Source organism: Cydia amplana, chromosome 8 (genome assembly GCF_948474715.1).
Source record: "Cydia amplana chromosome 8, ilCydAmpl1.1, whole genome shotgun sequence".
Classification (NCBI taxonomy): domain Eukaryota; kingdom Metazoa; phylum Arthropoda; class Insecta; order Lepidoptera; family Tortricidae; genus Cydia; species Cydia amplana.
The window spans coordinates 9,275,808-9,296,603 of record NC_086076.1 but is presented as its reverse complement, the minus strand read 5'-3'; the positions used below and the strand labels follow the sequence as shown (position 1 = coordinate 9,296,603).

General features: G+C 37.9%; 1 protein-coding gene across 1 annotated transcript; it reads right to left on the bottom strand.

The window, feature by feature from the left end:
• Window positions 1-1,991: 1,991 nt before the first annotated feature.
• Window positions 1,992-20,162, bottom strand: LOC134650040 (dnaJ homolog dnj-5). Its single transcript, XM_063504865.1, has 9 exons — window positions 18,398-20,162; window positions 13,550-13,716; window positions 12,367-12,481; window positions 9,558-9,711; window positions 8,247-8,371; window positions 7,097-7,199; window positions 5,369-5,470; window positions 3,616-3,725; window positions 1,992-2,322 (listed from the first exon to the last, which is right to left on the bottom strand). The coding sequence occupies exons 1-9, from the start codon at window positions 19,972-19,974 to the stop codon at window positions 2,187-2,189; spliced, it is 2,589 nt and encodes an 862-aa protein (XP_063360935.1). The 5' UTR covers window positions 19,975-20,162; the 3' UTR covers window positions 1,992-2,186.
• Window positions 20,163-20,796: the final 634 nt, after the last annotated feature.

Below are 20,796 nucleotides of genomic sequence, written 5' to 3'. Positions count from 1 at the left end.
CAGCAGTTCGCATAATCTGTCCCACTTGAACCTTAGTTCGTTCATAATATGGATCAAATTTCATCGCACAGAACTTCTGAGACTAGAATAAGCGAGCGATCCCCACGAGTTTCACCGTCTAATCTCATCGCGCAGATTGCAAACTAGCAGTGTATCGCCGGTCTAAAGTAATCTCAATGTAACGGTGCCTACATACCGGGCTAACGGTCTCAAACAAATATTATAGCAGTCTAGCACATTCAGTGCCGATAACCCGACTATCGGATATTTTATGAATTCGTTCCCAGGCCGGACGACCCGATAATCTTTAATATGAAGAAATTTTTGTGGCCTGTACCAAAAAGACTATTAGCATCTAGCACCGAGTAGCGGAACTATCAGTACTGCTACTTGACAATTGATGTAGCAGTACTGATAGTTTCGCTACTCGATGCTAGTAGATGTAGACACTGAAATTAATAGTCTGAACTGATGTATGGAGTGAGCACCCGTGTCTTACTATATTTCTCTATGCCTATACATGAGAATAACAGCGCCCTCTTGACAATTGTCATATATTACTGGACAGGCTTTATATGATGAGCGGGGTTATAAATCTTTACATCAGTCAAAATTTTAATATTACCACCACTGTTTACATGGGACTATTTACATTGTCAAAAACTTTGTTTTATTTCGTGTCTAATAAAAATTATGTAACACATACATGAATATTAAGTTGTTAAAATAATCATTAAAATTATGAATGCAAAAATTGTACTATTCAGTAACTTCAATAATTGAGAGCAATAACTATTATTTAATGAACTGACTTGATTGGTACCTTTAGATCACTGGACAACTGATTCGATACATCAAGCGCACAAAATCTCGGTGCTACATTACATAGTAACATTGGACTTTAAAGTTTAAGATAAAAAAAACTTTCAGTACTGATCAGCCCTTCATATGTTTTTGATTGATAATCTGTTTCAACATTAAACCTTCAACGGTTTACTGTTAGCTTTTTAACAGCTGTTTCAAACAATCTGTATTATACTATTTCGGTTCTAGGCTCAAGCAAAGAATTAAGCTTTTTGAATTAGCACGATCGTGTGACTATGCGTTTGTCTCCAAGGTGTTCAAATAGATCTGAACGCACACTCTCAATCTCCTAACAAATTAAGTGTGTTCAGATTATAATTGTATACACTTCGCCAGTGATATACAGGGTGCTTCCTGTAACAGGAGCAATAAATTAAACTAAAGGCTGTACTCCTCAAACTGACCAACATTTGTACAGCAACTTTTAAAAATTATGAATCCTTTAGACTTCCTCTTTTTCATACAAAATAAATATTGCCTTCAATGTACGCTGACATCAGTGTGTTTGACGTTGCTTGTCACGCTTTAAACATAACAAAATTTGCAATACATTGCGTCTTAGAATAAACTTTAAAGTGTAATAAAAATCAAAACGTGAGTTATTTTCAAAAGTTGCTGAACAAATGTTGGTCAGTTTGAGGAGTACAGCCTTTAGTTTAATTTATTGCTCCTGTTACAGGAAGCACCCTGTATATTATGTACTTGGATAATATTATGTCCAAGTTAAATTCGAATGTGCTTGTAATGTTGTGATAACAGATACGAAAGTACACAGGTACAGATCAATTATAACCGAATGGTAAAAAGGTTACATGGTTAAAAATATTTCGAATTAAACCAGCAATCTCTTTCAAATATTCTCAACACATGGTTGTGAAAAATACAGTTATTAGATTAACTCAAGAGTTTAGTGATTAAATTTAAGTAAAGCTAGCTACACACGATACGCGTTAATATCAGGTCTATCTCCCTAGGAATTGAGTAACGTGTGTGGCTGACCTTACGTGTCTATCCTAAGTAGGTACTTTAGCGACATTTAATTACACATAACAATCTCTAATGCTTATTACTTATATCCTTCAAGTGTCACATTATTTCGAAACTAAGCGAGTTTTATATTTTGTTAAAAAAAAATCAGTATTTATTTTATGAAAGGCAATGTTTCACAGTTATTTTTCATTTTGTCGAAGCGACTGGCACGACATAAAACGCTGTTTTAAAAAGGTGTTCTACTTTTGAAATATGGCGCGAGTCGTTTTGACAGTTGGGAGGATTGTATTTGAGGTTCTTTATGGGGCAGGGTTTAGTTGCGAAAGCCTCGTTTAAGCTTTGGGTTTTTTATTGCGTCTCTTCTTGGCGTCGGAAGTTTCTGGTGCTGGCTGCTTAGCGTTAGTGTTAGGAGACACTCCTGACTTGCTGTATAGATTGTTTAGAAACTCTTCCAGGTTAGGATCGTGTCTGGAAACAAACGATAAAGTGAGAATAGGGTATTATACTGTATTCATAATTACTGATTTTACACCATGTATGAAATAAGGCACCATATAATTATTCGAAAAACACAGATAGGAGTTATTTTTAAACACAAGTTTTATTTAATAAATCGGATAGAAATATAAAAAGTAGGTGAGTAGACCGTGACGTCACGATGTAATGTTTCATATAAATTCCATATTAGCAAATCGTTCTGACAGTTCGAAAAAAGTAACTGATTTGACTAGTAGGAAAATACCCTAAAAATCTCGATCGGTGGTAGTCTGGTAGTATGTATGTATGTAAACACTTTATTGTACATAAGACAGGTTAAGATACAATTAAAAGAAAGTATACAATGTACAAAGGCGAACTTATCCCTATAAGGGATCTCTTCCAGTCAACCTATAGCGGTAGTATAGCGGTAAGGCGTTCAGCGTCAAAACTAGGCGTCGCATCATCGAACCATGGCTCGCATTACAGAAGTTTCATTTCTCTAAATATATTTCTGCGTAGGTATACACGTTTAACAAACCTAATGGCACATACAAAGACCTCATTGGGCTAGCATGGAAACTACAGCCCAAAACCATCTCGCTAGAGGTGCGTTCAGCAATGAGATATAAAGGCTGATGAATTGATGATGTTTTTTTCGGATAATTAGTACTAGTGGCTCTGTGAGCTGTAGACCTCGCGAGCATAGCTTATTGGGACCGTGCACGATGACAGCGCCACACAGCGGTTTGATCAATCAACAATACATACAAATATTTTAATTTATTAAAAAAAAATACGAAGTTTAAGTGAAAAAAAAAATACAAAAAGTTATGTCTTACTGGGGATCGAACCCAGACTTTCTGTGTGCAAACAAAAAAAGCCATTGTTTACAAAATGCGCCATGATAGTTCTTAGCTAAGCTGATGAAATTCGGCTACTCATTCTCGAGTACAAACTAAATATCTAAATACCGCCTAAACCAGCAATACAATTTTTCTGCATTTTTTGCCATTTACTATGTAAATATGTCTCAAAAAGAAAATACTCTTATGATATCGATACGACTATTTGTTTAAGCGCGAGGTATTACAACTCCTCCATTTTTGAAAATTTCCAAAAACGGGATCGACAAAAAAAAATTATTTACTCATAGAATCTGGTCACAAAATTTCACAAGAATCGGTTGAGAATTGTGACATGTAGAGGAGAACATCCGGACATACAAAAGCAAAATGCCCGAGTCAAAACGTAGACCTTCGCTACGCTTCGGTCAATAATTACCCAGTGGAAGGTCTCTGGTTGAGATCGGAGGCGGCGGCGGCCTTGTTCCCCAGCACGATGCGGTACTGCACCACGTGACAATCGGGCCTTAACTGCTTTAAGTTCTTTTTCTGCGACAAAAGGCTACCATAAGAAATGGATTTAAAAAGGACACAGGATGTTTTTGATTTCCAACAAACCCAACGTTAACGTTAAGGCTACTGGAGCCTAATTTTTGGATGATAATAACATTTATATTACGGTCCGATAAACTATTTTTATTACATATTAATATTTATGTCATATAGTCTGTCAAGCCGGATATGTCAGTAGCAATGTAAAGCAAACTAAAGTATGGTATCCCTAGGAAACGAACAAAAAGCAGCAATGTACATCGAACATCGATGAAATGTAAACAAAATAGTTCCACAGATAAGATATAAATGACACGCGATTTTAGAATAATTCAAACGTAGTGTTGCTAACCCGCGATTTTTCAAATCTGCCGCCTTTTTCTACTGACAAGATTTGCTTGAACGAGTATATATGTATACCTACAACCTAAATAATTAAATAAAAGGATAGTACAAAAGATATCAACGCTTTTTAGGGTTCCGTAGCCAAATGGCAAAAAACGGAACCCTTATAGATTCGTCATGTCTGTCTGTCTGTCCGTCTGTCCGTCCGTATGTCACAGCCACTTTTCTCCGAAACTATAAGAACTATACTGTTGAAACTTGGTAAGTAGATGTATTCTGTGAACCGCATTAAGATTTTCACACAAAAATAGAAAAAAAACAATAAATTTTTGGGGTTCCCCATACTTCGAACTGAAACTCAAAAATTTTTTTTTCATCAAACCCATACGTGTGGGGTATCTATGGATAGGTCTTCAAAAATGATATTGAGGTTTCTAATATCATTTTTTTCTAAACTGAATAGTTTGCGCGAGAGACACTTCCAAAGTGGTAAAATGTGTGTCCCCCCCCCTGTAACTTCTAAAATAAGAGAATGATAAAACTAAAAAAAATATATGATGTACATTACCATGTAAACTTCCACCGAAAATTGGTTTGAACGAGATCTAGTAAGTAGTTTTTTTTTATACGTCATAAATCGCCTAAATACGGAACCCTTCATGGGCGAGTCCGACTCGCACTTGGCCGCTTTTTTTTAATGAAAACGAATCTCGTTGATGTCTTTTGTTGTATACTTTGGTCTTGTCCTCTTGACCGCGGCGGGGCGTGATTGGTCAAATTAATTATAGGTAACTTAAGAGTTTCGTGAAGAAGTAATTATAGTTGAGTCGGGGGCCCATAGTGAAAAATATGCGATTATAGTTTGGTACACGAAGTCAGGCGTGTCTCACTCCGCGATTTCGTCGCTTTGCTACAGGTAGCTAAAAGTACATCCGTTCGGCCCCAATTTTGGGGAAAGCCATGAGCCGCGCGTGGCGCTGTCGCCACCTAGCGGCCATATCTGTGCTGATCGTAACAGACGCGTTTTGTTAGAGAGCGAGTCTTCTGTACTTAGTACTATTATTTATTATGTGACGAAGTCTTAATTCAACCACGAAAGTCAACGACTATAAAAGACACATTAAGTTACGCTTTCGGGTAAATAAATGGTTTATATAGTTGGTCAAACCAATTTGTCAGTCAGTAAGAACCAGGAAAAGTATACTCATTCTTTTTTTTTTCTAGTACTAGTGTAAGACAAAAATAGTATGATTATCCCTATGTTTGAAATGAGACAGTCCTTTGACAAACTATACCTGGCAACTGGCCCACTGTGTGATCTGGTAGACAGCGCCATCCATGCACGCGTAGTACATCACGAGCAGCCCCATCATGCTCGACTCCGCCCAGATGTCGCCCTGCACAGGATAGGCTAAATGACTAATTTCATGGTATAATAATATACTCCGCCTGGCACTCTCTTCCGACCACGTGACTGACACAAGCCTACGTCAACATGCGACAGCGCTATACAAGGTGTCCCAAGAAGTAGTGATATACTGAAGCTGGGAGGTAGAGGACCTAGAGGGCTATCTGAATCACCCCCATCTATGTTCCGCGATTTTTCGTATTTTTGGAGTTATGATTTTTTTTAATTTTTCACCTATCGCCGAGTACGATGAGATTTTTATTTATGGTGACGTGAATTATTGCGGTAGATGCTTGATTTTTTTTATGTGCTAAGCTGATAGATAGGCCAATTCAGTATGGTAACATTTACTATCGTTAGATCTCTGAATGGAATTAAAAAAAAAATGTAATGCCAAGAAAGATAAAATTACCCAGTATGTTTTATTTTTCTAAGCGCCCTTGAAGTTGTGAACATACTGGGTAATTTTATCTTTCATGGCATTAATTTTTTTTTTAATTCCATTCAAAGATCTAACGATAGTAAATGTTACCATACTGAATTGGCCTATCTATCAGCTTAGCACACCAAAAAAATCAAATTTACCGCAATAATTCACGTCACCATAAATAAAAATCTCATCGTACTCGACGATAGGTGAAAAATTAAAAAAAATCATAACTCCGAAAATACGAAAAATCGCGGAACATACATGGGGGTGATTCAGATAGCCCTCTAGGTCCTCTACCTCCCAGCTTCAGTATATCACTACTTCTTGGGACACCCTGTATAATAATATGCAATAGCGCTATATAACGTGGCAATGTTATTGTGACGTAGGCTTGTGTCACTCTGGGAAGAGAAGACCATGTTTTATTAGACTATGATTAATTTTCATTTATTTAGTTTTTGAAAATATAAAAAAAAACTTAAATTTTGAAACATTCAGGTGCTGTATTTTTGTAGTATTTCCATATTTATTTTTAATGTCCACAATATTGTGATAAATTGCTCATTTGCTATCTATTTTACTAGATTTTGTTATAAAATTTAACGTGTCATCATCCCTATACATGGTCAATCGGGAAAGGAAATGTCAAAGGTTTTCAGTTACTCAAATCAAATCATAAATGACGCCACTGTAGGTTTCCTCTGTTTCTACTTTTGAACTTGGGATTTAGATATATAACCCTTATAATAATTACAAAGATCAATAATGGCATAACTATGGTCAATATTAAATAAATTGTGTAAACAGCGGTCGTCCACTGTCGTTTTAAAACTTTGACCGCCAAAGACGTAAACTGACGTGCGCGGCGCAACCCAATATCTACTTTCGTGCATTGCGACAAGGTTCACGATGACTCGCCGCACACGATAGGTGTGGCGTCAGGGTTCGAAAGGATAATTATCAATGATAGTTATCTTGAGATTTTTATGTCTGATAATTATCGCATTTGATAATAACGTAAAATTTAAACCCTAAAATAAAAAATTACAATCAAAGAATTCAAAGAAAATAAATAGCACCATCCATACCTGGGATAATTATCGCGATAATTATCAAAGACTATAATTATCTGGATAATTTCGAACCCTGTGTGGTGTTAAAAATGAAAAGGTGTGTTGCTGGTACCTCTTTAGCGGAGTGGCGTATCTTGCACTGCACGCAGTAGCGCGCCGCGTAGCAGGGCCGGTCCGTCAGCACGCGCTTGTGCCGCCGCCCGCAGTTGGTGCATCTGCCGACAAACATTCAATCAAACAAGCATTCATCGGACCAAGCGAAGCGAAGGTCTCCGTTACAGCTTGGGTAAACATATTTCAGATTATCGTACATTTTTGTGAGCATAAGCACAGGGCGGACACGCCATACATCAAAAATGATTCTCGTTTATGTGTGCGCGGCACGTCTGTACACGCGTCATTGAGTTTCTGACGGAATCCTGACGGAATCGACGGAATCCTGACGGGAGCGACTTACGCACACATTCATGTCGCGGCCTGTCGCGGGCGAGGTAATCCGAATCGGGGGGGGGGGGGGGCGGTGCGTGTCCGTTCTGTATGATAATACTATTACTTATTCTGTGGCATAAGATAACTCCATTGGAGTTCGCGAGGTCTAAAGCTCACAGGGTCATTAGTTGTACTTACTTCCAGCCAATAGACAATGTCAAAACTCTCAATGTTGTGAGCAATCTCCAACTTGTCCAGCAGCAGCGCCAACAGGTGACTGAGCTCGCTTCAAGCTTCTTCCACGTGGCGCGACTCTAGCGCCTCTCGCACACGTTACCTGATGGTGTTGTGTGCAAACTACGTCTTACTTGATGGTGTTGTGTGCAAACTCCATATTACCTGATGGTGTTGTGTACAAACTACATCTTACCTGATGATGTTGTGTACGAACTACACCTTACCTGATGGTGTTATGTACAAACTACACCTTACCTGATGGTGTTGTGTACAAACTCCAATTTACCTGATGTTGTTGTGTGCAATCTCCATCTTACCTGATGTTCTTGTGTACAAACTCCATCTTACCTGATGGTGTTGTGTACAAACTCCATTTTACCTGATAGTGTTGTGTGCAAACTCCATCTTACCTGATGTTCTTGTGTACAAACTCCATCTTACGTGATGGTGTTGTGTACAAACTCCATTTTACCTGATAGTGTTGTGTGCAAACTCCAATTCACCTGATGTTGTTGTGTGCAATCTCCATCTTACCTGATGTTCTTGTGTACAAACTACATTTTACCTGATGGTGTTGTGTACAAACTCCATTTTACCTGATGGTGTTGTGTGCAAACTCCATCTTGTCCTGCAACTGCGCTAATAACTGACTGAGCTCGCTCCACGCCGCCTCCACGTGGCGCGATTCTAGCGCTCGTCTTTCGTACGCTTCGCGCCGTTCCTGTAACAACACGATCCATTTAATATACATTATAGACGCACCATACCCTTATTACAATCCTAGACCCTTTAACCCTTTGACCGCCAAGAACGTCTACTGACATGCGCGGCTACATCCCAATATCAACATTGCGACAAGGTTCAAATCGAAGGAGAAGGCCTGTAACAGGCAAATTATGGATGGATTCGACGTGATAAAATAAATGTCAGTTTTAACAAAACGTGATTACGAGAGATGGACACTGTCTTTATCAGATCACGCCGTCACGAAGACAATGCATGTGAAAATTTCTCAGTGAAATTATCATCGACTCTAAATGTTGAAAAAATGCAGCTAATAGACAATAAAATGCGTAATGTTTAGTGCATGAATACTAGAACTAGGTTTTGCCCGCGACTTCGTCTGCGTGGAATTAGTTCCAGCAGTTAAAGTATAGCGCCTGGATAAAATCTAATAGCAATAATTTTGAGAATAATGCTTTATTGCTTACACCAATTAACAGGCAATTCATTTATTTTCTCACTTCCACACCCTCTTTATCGCTATAAAAGCTTGTATCAAAAATGAAATTATTGACAAAAAAACTTATTTTCCTATTCAAAAGTACTGCAACTCAATGTAAATATTCTCTTTATGGATGACTTCCGACATAAAAACTATCCTATATCTTTCCCCGGGACTCAAACTATCTCTATGCCAAATTTCAACTAAATCGTGCACCAGCGCCGGTGCTACACCGCGCGAGCGGAACAGTTCCTATCGACAATTGTTATGCAGTTGTTGTTAAGTCCCCGTACAAAATTTCACCCATTTAAGGGATGATTTCTGAGATAAAAACTATCCTATGTCCTTCCTCGGGACTCAAACAATCTCTATGCCAATGTTCATCTAAATCGGTTCAGCGGTTTAAGGGTGAAGGTAACAGACAGACAGACAGACTTCCTCTTTATAATATTAGTATGGATTTGTTAACCCGTGCGAAGCCGGGGCGGGTCGCTAGTACCTAGTATAAAACAAAGTCGCTTCTCGCTGTCTGTCCCTATGTATGCTTAGATCTTTAAAACTACGCACCGGATTTTGATGCAGTTTTTTTTAAATAGATAGAGTGGTTCAAGAGGAAGTTTTATGTATAATTTGTTAACCCGTGCGAAGCCAGGGCGGGTCGCTAGTAATGTTATATACTGACCGGTTCTCCTATAAGGTCGAACGCGTGCTGGAGTATCTTGAAGGCCTCCTCGGCGCCCGGCTGCTGGTTCTTGTCCGGGTGCACGAGGAACGCCTGCCGCCGGTAGTACCGCTTGATCTCCTCGTCCGTGCATGTTACGCTCACGCCCAATATGCTGGAGGAAATAATAAACACCAAGGTTTTAAAGTAAAAGCCACTGTATGGCATTTGCAGAAATGTCATCAAAAATGACAAATTTCTATGAAAATACGACAGCTCCACACTTAGTTCTGTCAAAGTCGGTTAGATTAGATTAGATGAACTATTATATTACATATGTATATTTTCTAAATCAAATTTCTATTACACCTTATGTGTATAATTGCATGAATTCTATAGTAATTTAAATTGTATTTTTTTTTCCTTATTTTCTCGTAATGCATGTTAATTATAAGATGTAATTATTATTGAAAAGATGTGTCCCGCCGAGTTTGTTGCCGGTCCCATATTGGGATACCCTCCTCCAATTGAGGGGGGATTTAAATCTTCTCGGGGCAGAGGTGTAGGGTTGGAGCCGGTCTATCTAGCTTTATTTGACGTTCATAAGCGCATTGTAATTATGCCTACTTGAATAAACTATCTTTTATCTTATCTTATCTTATTAAAAGAGCCATGAAGTTTTAAATTTTGAATTGAATTTAAGGCCAAGTGCGAGTCGGGCTCGGCCACGAACGGTTCCATACCATTACGCAAAAAACGGCAAAAAATCACGTTTGTTGTATAGGAGACCACTGCCCCACTTAAATGTTTCTTTTATTCTGTTTTTATTGTAGCGGGAACAGTATGGGTGCACAAATCATCTCAAAAATATGTCCCATGTCCTAAAGCTCTTATGTCAGCGAATTAAATAGGGCATATTTTGAGTAAGTTGTCTACACCCATATTTTTACACTTGACTGTACTAAAGGTATATTATCAACTAACCGAGTCTAATTGTGCAACAATACTTATGTCGGTCGATCAACCCGGTTGACACATAAAGATACAGAAACTGGTATTTGAACGTTACTGTAAAAATAAAACTAATGTACCTGTACAAGTATCGACAAGCTTGTTGATATAATACCAAAGAGAATAGAGTGTAAAGAGGGATAACCTTGACATAAATAAATAAATTAACTATGACAATAATGTCATAGTTAATTTTGTAGTCACAGTAAATTTATTGCCATCTTTCGACACATGATTAAAACTAAAAATAAATATCAAAATATTATACTAATACAAAATACTAATTATGCCAGCATTCCCTTTATAAAAGGAATGTTTTGATGAAACACTTTGTATTTGTAAAAATTATACAATTTTTTTTTATAGAGTACATATTATTTTCTCTCCGATTATATTTACAAAAGGTTTTGTCGTCACATTCGTCGTATCTTTTCAGTGTAATGCACCTGAACAAGTATCAACAAGCTATATCTATTGCTGATGTCAATAAAATAATACGAATCACCTGTTCATACAAAAAATGTTACTGAAAAAGAACCAACACTACACAGTGTAAAATGCAATCATTTTACGGTCTTCATCAGCAAATCTACTTCGAAAAATTGTACTTTTCACAAGAAAAATGCACTCGTTACTTTAAGAAACACTGGATTTGAGGAGTAGGTACTCTCAATTTCTCCAAGATCTCATCATCACACAGATTTTGTCTCGATGACACCGGGACCTATTACACAGCATACCATTAAAAAAAAACGAAAATTGGTCGAATAGTCTCCGAGTAATCGATGAACATGGGTACATAAAAAGATTCCGACGAATTTTTTGAAGGCGGTTAAAAAGTAACGTGCGTATGGCTTAGCACGCACTGCGGTTTTTTTCTTGCGGTTGCGGTCAAAATGTAGCAAGTTGCGTGCGTGCGCTTATATAGAATGCCGTACGTTACATTTTTTGCGGTAGCGGAACCGCTTTTTAAAAACCGCAGTGCGTGCTAAGCCTATGAAAGTATTAAAATATCAGAGTGTCTATTATTATCGCATATTTATTATTTATCGTCTTAGATCACGCATCCCTCTATCCCTGCTAATATTATAAATACGAAAGAGGCTCTGCCTGCCTGTTACTTCGTCACGCTGCGCGCACTGTTGAACTGCAATTTGGTGTGGTCATAGTTTGTCCCGGCGAAGGACATAAGGTAGTTTTTGTCACGAAATTCATTCCACGCAGACGACGTTGCGGAAAGAAGGTATTAGTCACCATTGAACTATTATAAGTATAGTATTGGCACAGAAAACCAGTATTTTGTGCCATGAGTTGTTGAAGGCCGACAATAAACTATAGAAACGGAATATAAACCTCGCGGCCTAAACGCGTAAGCACCATGAATTTCACGGCGCTTATGACGATTTGGTCGCGTAGTATAGGTTGCGATTGCGAATATTTCATTGGTATGGCTTCTCTATACATAGTAATAAATAATACTAATACATAATAACACAATGTTAGTCACCCAGCCCGTATACAACGAAAATCGATATGATATCAATGTTTTGAGCAAATACTTTGAATTTAAACTTTTACGATTGTTAAATACTTACTCACGATTCACGATTTTTGAATCGGGATTCAGTGCCGTTTAAGTGTATAATAATTAGACAACTTTTTCTAGCAAAAACGAGTGATCAATTAACAAAATGAAATATCGACAGAACTAGAAGCTACTCCGATATACACTCTATAGTAGATGTATAAAAAAAATCCCATGAATAAACCCACCATTGAGATCTAGTGTAGCAACGCATTGCCAAATCGCAAGGCTCACCTGTACGGATCTTTTCCCTTGCAAGCCAGCAGTCGTTTCATTGCCTCCTCGCCCGTCGCCGGCAGTGGTATATTGGAGTTCAGCTTGCTCGAGTCGTTGCTATCAGACTCGGCGTCTGCAAAAAATTGGTGCGTGTGAATACTGAGAGGTATGCAACATTGTAATCAGAAATGCATTGTTATTGTGGATTGTCATGTGTTAATAACGGTTTTTTTAATCTTAATATACTGATGTGTCGTCCGAATGTTTTCAACATTGCGAAATTTCCACATTGAACATTTTCGGAAAATTATTATATTTTTATATGCGGATCGTAATATTCGGATTACAAAATGAGTTTCCTTAATTGCCAATGATCCTTGAGAACTTTTCTAACTTTCCGCATCATGCACATCTGTATCCAAATATATAAGTGCTTAAATAAAACAGTTCCGTAATATATTAGACAACTCGCAACCTAATCTATATGTAGGTATATTTTTCAGAAATTACAGAAATCACTACATAGTATAAAACAAAGTCGCTTCCCTGTCTGTCTGTCTGTATGTATGCTTAGATCTTTACAACTACGGAACGGATTTAGATGCGGGTTTTTTAAAAGATAGAGTGATTCAAGAGGAAGGTTTATGTGTAATTTATTAACCCATGCGAAGCCGGGGCGGGTCGCTAGTTAAGAATAAACTTAAATCTGAATTTAATTTAAAGAGGTCCCACAATTTCAATTGTTGGTTGCAATTCTCGAGGTTTCCTCCTTATTCAGGTTTCATTAAAGCCCCGTCTCCATATCGCGCGGCAAACCATCGAACATTGGCTCGCGCGGCAGCCGCGCGCAATGGATACCGCGGGCTGCCGCGCGAGCGAGCGAGTTGGCTCGCGAGCCAGCCCGGTATCCATTGCGCGCGGCTGTCGCGCGAGCCAATGTTCGATAGCTTGCCGCGCGATATGGAGACGGGGCTTAAGAGTATGTACCTATCTATTTGTGTGACCAAATTCAAAATAAATATATGAGTTTGTACAAAAAACGAAAATGCTCCCGATCTTTAAAGGCTTCGTCACACAGGTGCGTTTTCCGGGAGGGGCGAGAGTGGGGCGCCCCGCTTTTACATATAAAACGCTCACGCCCCGCCCGGAAAACGCGCCTGTGTGACGGAACCTTTAGTTCTGGGTATAGGGCGCCACATACCTTTCTTGAACCATTTAATTTTCCTCCAAAAGCCGAATCTGGTGTGTCCGAATTTCCTATCGATGTAGACCAGGTACTTGTTACCGCTGATCTTGTAAAGCCACTCTTTGCTGCTTCGCCACACTGCTTGGGAGCTCACGTAAGTTTGCGTGAACATCGAGGTACAACTGCGAAAAGTAAATAACATAATATTTACTTACTGTTGTGTATTAATTATTATTTAATCCAAAATGTACTTACAGAAGGTACAAGCTAAAAAAAACAACGGGTTGCACTCAGGGAGTGCCGGCAGAAGTGAAAACTCAATGACTAGTGCAAAATGCACTATGTATAATTGAGGTTAACGCCATATAGCGTTAGCGTTAATTACTTGAAACCCCTAAGCACATCACTGTTAGTACTCGAGTTATATTAATACCAGTTAGAGCGAAACTCACTAGATGGCATTTAAATCAATAAAGAAAAACTCAATGACATTACATTTAACAGTTTTTCATGTAATGTCATTGAATTTTTCTTTATTGATTTAAATGCCATCTAAATGAGTGGCCATCTAAATCTTACGGTCACGTGATCGTCTTACGCTGTCTCGAGTTTAACATTTTTTCCCCACCTCAAAAAGTGCACAGCGCCGCTAAAGAAGTTTTCACTTAAAAAAAACTGACAAAATACTTGTTTATTTCTGCCTTGTTAAGTGGCCAATTACTATGGACTGGCCAATACCTATAGCAGTCATCCTATTTAATGTTTCTGTTCATTTATATTTTGACGACTGGTCTGGCCTAGTGGGTAGTGACCCTGCCTGTGAAGCCGCGGTCCTGGGTTCAAATCCCGGTAAGGGCATTTATTTGTGTGATGAGCACAGATATTTGTTCCGGAGTCTTGGGTGTTTTCTATGTATTTTGTTTTGTGAGAAGAAGAGAAGAGATATTATATATATCATTGTCTGAGTACCCACAACACAAGCCTTCTTGAGCTTACTGTGGGACTTAGTCAATCTGTGTAAGAATGTCCTATAATATTTATTTATTTATAAGGGAGTCCGCTAGCTGATGCGGGTGCACGGGGGGACGCACACGCGGGTGCCATTACAGGTAAAATCCGTCGCACGCGTCCGCGCCAGTTAGCGTTGCTCATATTATTGTTCGTTAACTCGCTCACGCTCACCCGCTCCGTGCAACCAAAAAAATGTAAAGAATATATTTTTTTACATTTTTTTATAGTTGATCCGTCACGATCTGACTCCCAGAGCTCTAATAAGTAATGACCTCGCTATTTATCACGGTTCAAAAGATACAGTCTAGAATCTAGATCCAAAGTAGGCATTCATAACGTTTTTTTTTGCAACACCGACTCTCTTTGATTGTTTTGTTTCCGCTACCCAATGGTTGTCTGGAAGATATCGCTCTTGAGCGATAAGACCGCCTGTTGTCTGCCTCTATAATTAATTAATTGTTTTTCTTTAAGCTGTATTTTTTACTGAGGTGTGCCAATAAAGAGTATTCTATCTATCTATCTAGGTATCCATACTAACAAAGCTGCATCTAAATATTTTTTTTATATTCTTATAATGGCTATTGCTTGAGGATTGCAAAGAGTGAAGAAACATAATCTGGTAATAAAATCTAAACCTAATAACAGTAGTTGCTTAACTTCACTTTCCGTTTTGTGTAAGAACTAGAGATGGGTCGTGGGTATTTACCAGGGATGTTGCGAACATCCGCATCCGCATCCGCAACCGCGGAACTTCCGCATTATTTTCAACATCCGCATCCGCATCCGCATCCGCATAAAATCGATGCGGATTTAATGCGGATGCGGATGTGGAACAGGTCGGTACAGGAACGTCTTAGCATCGGCGTAAGTGCTAGACTGCTAGGTAATTTAGTTATTAACCAAAAAAACCTATTAGAAATGAGCAGTCAAGCGTGAGTGGGACTTAATGTACGGAACACTTGGAACGCAAGTCCGACTCTCACTTGGCCGGTTTATTGAAATAAAAATTACTAAAATGTAAGATTTGACGTTTTTTATGGTACTATCTTGACATCCGCATCCGCATCCGCATCCGCGGATGTGAGCCTTTAAAAATCCGCATCCGCATCCGCATCCGCGGATGTCAAAAAATCGGCATCCGCAACATCCCTGGTATTTACCCAATTTACCCACCCAGGTAAATAGCCGGTAAATACCCATCTACCCGGTATTTACCCGTATCTACCCAAATGGACGGGTAGATTCATTTCTTATTGCACATGTCGAGTTGTGTTAAAATGGAGATATAAACCAAGTTAATGGTTGTAATTAATGTGTGTCATTTAAAATGAAAAGGTTTAGTGAAAACTGCAGTTGTAACTAAGGATTTTTTAGTACACTTTTGATAAATATTATAAAAGCGGCCAAGTGCGAGTCGGACTCGCCCATGAAGGGTTCCGTATTTAGGCAATTTATGACGTATAAAAAAAAACTACTTACTAGATCTCGTTCAAACCAATTTTCGGTGGAAGTTTACATGGTAATGTACATCATATATTTTTTTTAGTTTTATCATTCTGTTATTTTAGAAGTTACGGGAGGGGGGGGGACACACATTTTACCACTTTGGAAGTGTCTCTCGCGCAAACTATTCAGTTTAGAAAAAAATGATATTAGAAACCTCAATATCATTTTTGAAGACCTATCCATAGATACCCCACACGTATGGGTTTGATGAAAAAAAAATTTTTGAGTTTCAGTTCGAAGTATGGGGAACCCCAAAAATTTATTGTTTTTTTTCTATTTTTGTGTGAAAATCTTAATGCGGTTCACAGAATACATCTACTTACCAAGTTTCAACAGTATAGTTCTTATAGTTTCGGAGAAAAGTGGCTGTGACATACGGACGGACGGACGGACGGACAGACGGACAGACGGACAGACGGACAGACGGACAGACGGACAGACATGACGAATCTATAAGGGTTCCGTTTTTTGCCATTTGGCTACGGAACCCTAAAAAGACCGTCATAAGAGTTTTTTTTAGATTTTAGTAAATTATCATACTTATACGTTGATAATACACATTCGAACTTCAGTCGGCGGGGGGGTGTGGTTGGGGGGAGGGGGGTAAAAATGAACTTTTTCATATTTCTTGGAATCTGTCTAGCTATTTGTGTGCCATGTGGCGAAACATAGTGTTACTATATTTTATATGTAAGACCTACTGTTGTACATACCTATGTTTAACAAATAAATAATTTGGAATTTGGAATTTGTCATTCATATCGAAAAGTGTTGTATGTACAAACTAAAGTACACAGAATTTCCTACAAAAAAGGTTATATAATATACATTTTTTGTCCTAAAACTAACTGTATTTGACTTATGAGCAGGCCTCGGAGTTTTTTTAGCACGGTAAGACTAAGGAGAGCTATGGAGTCTTTGTTAACATTAAAATTAAATTCATACTCATACTCATCCTCATTAATTCAGTTCGTCCGAATCGTTTTATAAATACTTAGACTACTTATATGTAATTAATTCTGTTTACATATATTTAATTAAATGTTATATTATAAAAAAGTAAAAATATGTATATGTGTATGTTAATATTATTATATTACCCATATTGCAGTGTCATCGCTCCAATATTTTATTTAAGTACTTAACGTACCTACATACTATAATTACTGTTAAGATAAGGAACTATACGTTGTCACTGGCCGCTTTAGATAATGCACTTAATGCACTGTCAAAGGACTACCTCGTGAGGCTATATCTCTTAAAGATGAAGGGATGAAATCAACTGGATATTGTGAAGATTGCTGCCGTCACTATTGGTGTCTTGTAAATGATGCCCATGAATGCGACTTACGACGTTTATACTGCCCATTATGTGTGAACGAACTGTTTTGTAGACGTAAGGAAGAGTAACGCATAACTATTCTAAAATATTGTAGCTCTATATCAACCTTAATGAATAATAAACAGTTTTAATATCTATGGAATATCGTTTTAATATGTCGAATACGTATTACCAATGTTTATAATCATAGGTTGCATGTCTTAAGTACTTTTTTAAGTGATAGGCCACTTATGATTAAACCTCTTTACCTAAATATGTGTATGAGTAAATCAGATGTCACATTATGTCATGAATATATAGTTACGTATTTCGTTATTGTGATGATCGCTGATATTTATTAGGTCTAGAGCTGTACATAATTTACTTGTACTTAATTAATGAGGATGAGTATGAGTATGAACTTAATTTTAATGTTAACAAAGACTCCATAGCTCTCTTTAGTCTTACCGTGCTAAAAAAACTCCGAGGCCTGCTTATGAGCTTCCCAAGTTGTGACACTGCACAATTTTTTTTTCTTATCGTTCATAAGTAGTCTTTATTTTCATTTTTCTAATGCATATTAAAAGCGTTATAAAACATTTCCGGAATGATTTTACACGATATTCATAATTTGACTTATATGTTAAAATCGAACTATGAGGTGACATAGCAACCTTTTCGTAATTAGTTTGAACATACATTTTATGTAACATTATAAAAAATTACTTAAATTAATCTTATTTATACTCACATACCATTAAACACATCAAATTTAGAAGAAAAACGAAAATACCCGTGTATTTACCCGCGGGTAGGTAAATATCGGGTATATACCGGGTAAATACCCGCTCTCGGGTATTTACCCATCTCTAGTAAGAACTTATTTTACTTAGTATATATAGGTATTGGCGGCCGAACATAAGATTCTTCTTTCTTCGGCATCTGCAGCAACCTAACGAACCTATCATACCTATCTATTGATGTAATAAGCTTAACCATAAAAAATCAAATAAATGAATACTTACAGATCAAATAACAAGTGGGCACTCATTCTGCATATATCTGACAGCAGGTAGAAGAACCATACAATCGCCTTCCAGGTAGCCTCTCCCCAATGCTCAAGGTAGTTCTGAGCCAGGCCTAAATACCCAGGCTTGTTCCTCTTAAACTTAGTCTGGGTGGTTTTCTTTTTATCCTGTACTGGTTTCGCCAATTTATGGTTAATCCGAGCTTCTTTTTTCTTCCGAGCCTTGGCACTGTCAGTCTGGTTATCTTGAAAGACAAATTGAGACTGTTCTTCTTCATCAGCTCTGAAATCACCCTCTGCTGTGGCATTCTTTTCAGAATTCTTAGCCCTATCATTAACTTTTCTGTCTTTCTTCGGTTTTTCTTGGTTTTCGATGAAAACAAATTGACTTTCACTGCCTTCAGTGTAGCTGATATCTTCTTCATTAGTGATGTCATCAAAAGAGGACCACTTACGAGATATATTATTACGCTTATTCTTGGATTTTTTACTCGGTTTTTGACGCTTTTCAATGTCTTCATTATTTATATCCCCGGACTCACTGCCAGAAGATATAGTAGCTTGCTGTTTTTTCTCTTTTTGCTTGCTCTCATCAGTATGTTTTGGGTTTGAAGGTTTATCAGGCTTGGAGCTGTTTTTGTTGCTGGAAGTCTTAACTTCTATATTATTTTGTGGTTTAGCCTTAATAGCATCTGGTTGGGTATTATTCTTGTTTTTAGCCAACACATCGGAATATGTTGGACGCATCGGTTTCACTTCGGCCACAATGCGTTTTTTGTTACTTGTGTCTGCTAAAGGACTGTTCTCATTTCTTTTTGGAGAATTCTCAGGCTTTATTTGGATTATTGGAGAATCCATTGGCTTCTTTGGAAGAACATTAGGTGGCACATCAGGATGGGTCAATGGATAGTTTTGTCCAAAGGGAGAGTAAGTCCCAGATGAGTTAGGTTCCCAGTTTCCTAAAACTTCCTTCAAGAAGTTGGAGGTGGGCATGGCAGAGGTTTGATTGTTGAGGTTTTCTTGTATGTAATTATTGTGGGCGGTAGTGGTTGGTGTTTGCATCTGAACATTGTTATTGTTGATGGAGTATTCCTGGTTTGGAGTAAACATTGGAGGCTGCTGAGGAGCCTGTAGAGGCATTTCACGCAGCCCCTGATTGTGGTTGAATAACTCGTACTGTCCTGACATGGGGAAGTATAGTTGTTGAGTATTTTCGTCATAAAAGAACCTGACTACCTGCCCATTGGCTAATTTAAGCATGGCGGTTCCATAATTCTGGTTGTTAACGCGAGCGGCATTAGGCATGTTGTTAAGCAACATGTTTTCATCCTGGCTGGCCCCGGTTTCACCCGCCTGCACGTTGTAAGGATGCTTGTTCAAATAAACATCGTTCGTGAAATCGCCGTTAGCGTACATACTGTTATCATTCATTGTAGGCGTGTTGGATGAAAGCGGCACTTGTTTTCTTTCATTTAACATACCAGGGGCACAGTTTTCAGTTGTTTCTGCACGGTAATTCCAAGCGTTGTGCTGCATGTCATTGTATCGCGGATCATCCTTCGGCGACCTTGTCATTTTTGGTTATATCTCACTGGGCACACGCGCTATAAAAACTTATAGTCAATGTAAAACTGTCACGCTACACTGGTGGATTTAGCATTTTTAACTGTTCTGTAAGCTGAATTAGAAATTATTTAGGTATAACGTGGAATATTTATTGACCATTTGACGCTCTTCATTTTTTTTTATTTTGACACATTGTAAGATGCGTTCTGATTCTCGAACGATAAATGACAGTTTATAAAAAAATATTTATATTTTTTATTATTACAATTAATTACAAGGCAAGGCAAGGCATTGTTTAATTACTGTTTAGCACATTTTTGTTATATTTATATTTAGTTTATATATACAAGTTTCGATACAACATGAAGTTCCGTTCCGTTACACGCAGCGTGGCAGACGAACATAAAACAGACCAAGTGCGTGTCGGGCCACGCATCGGGAGGCTTCCGTACCTTCATATGATATGAAAGCCATCACTGGTAAAAGGCGTTACTTTCCGGCACTTTACGTCCAATTAAAAAGAAGTGATTTATTTTTGTTAGAATCTCATTAATGTGTCAACCGATTATGTTCAAAATAATGTTCGTTAAAAGTATTTATTAAGTTATATTAATTTTAATTTTAACTTCTAAATAGAGTAGCGACTACGGCTCCCAAAACACGCCTTTGTTCTAAATTTCATTCTACGAAAATAAAAAACGAATACGAGAAACTCCTTTTACGATTGAATAGCAAGAAGTGTTTTATCGTCAAGCTTGCTACTTTGATTAGTGATATACTATGATATAGGTAATCTAAAATTGACTATGTATATTAGACACGAAGGCATTG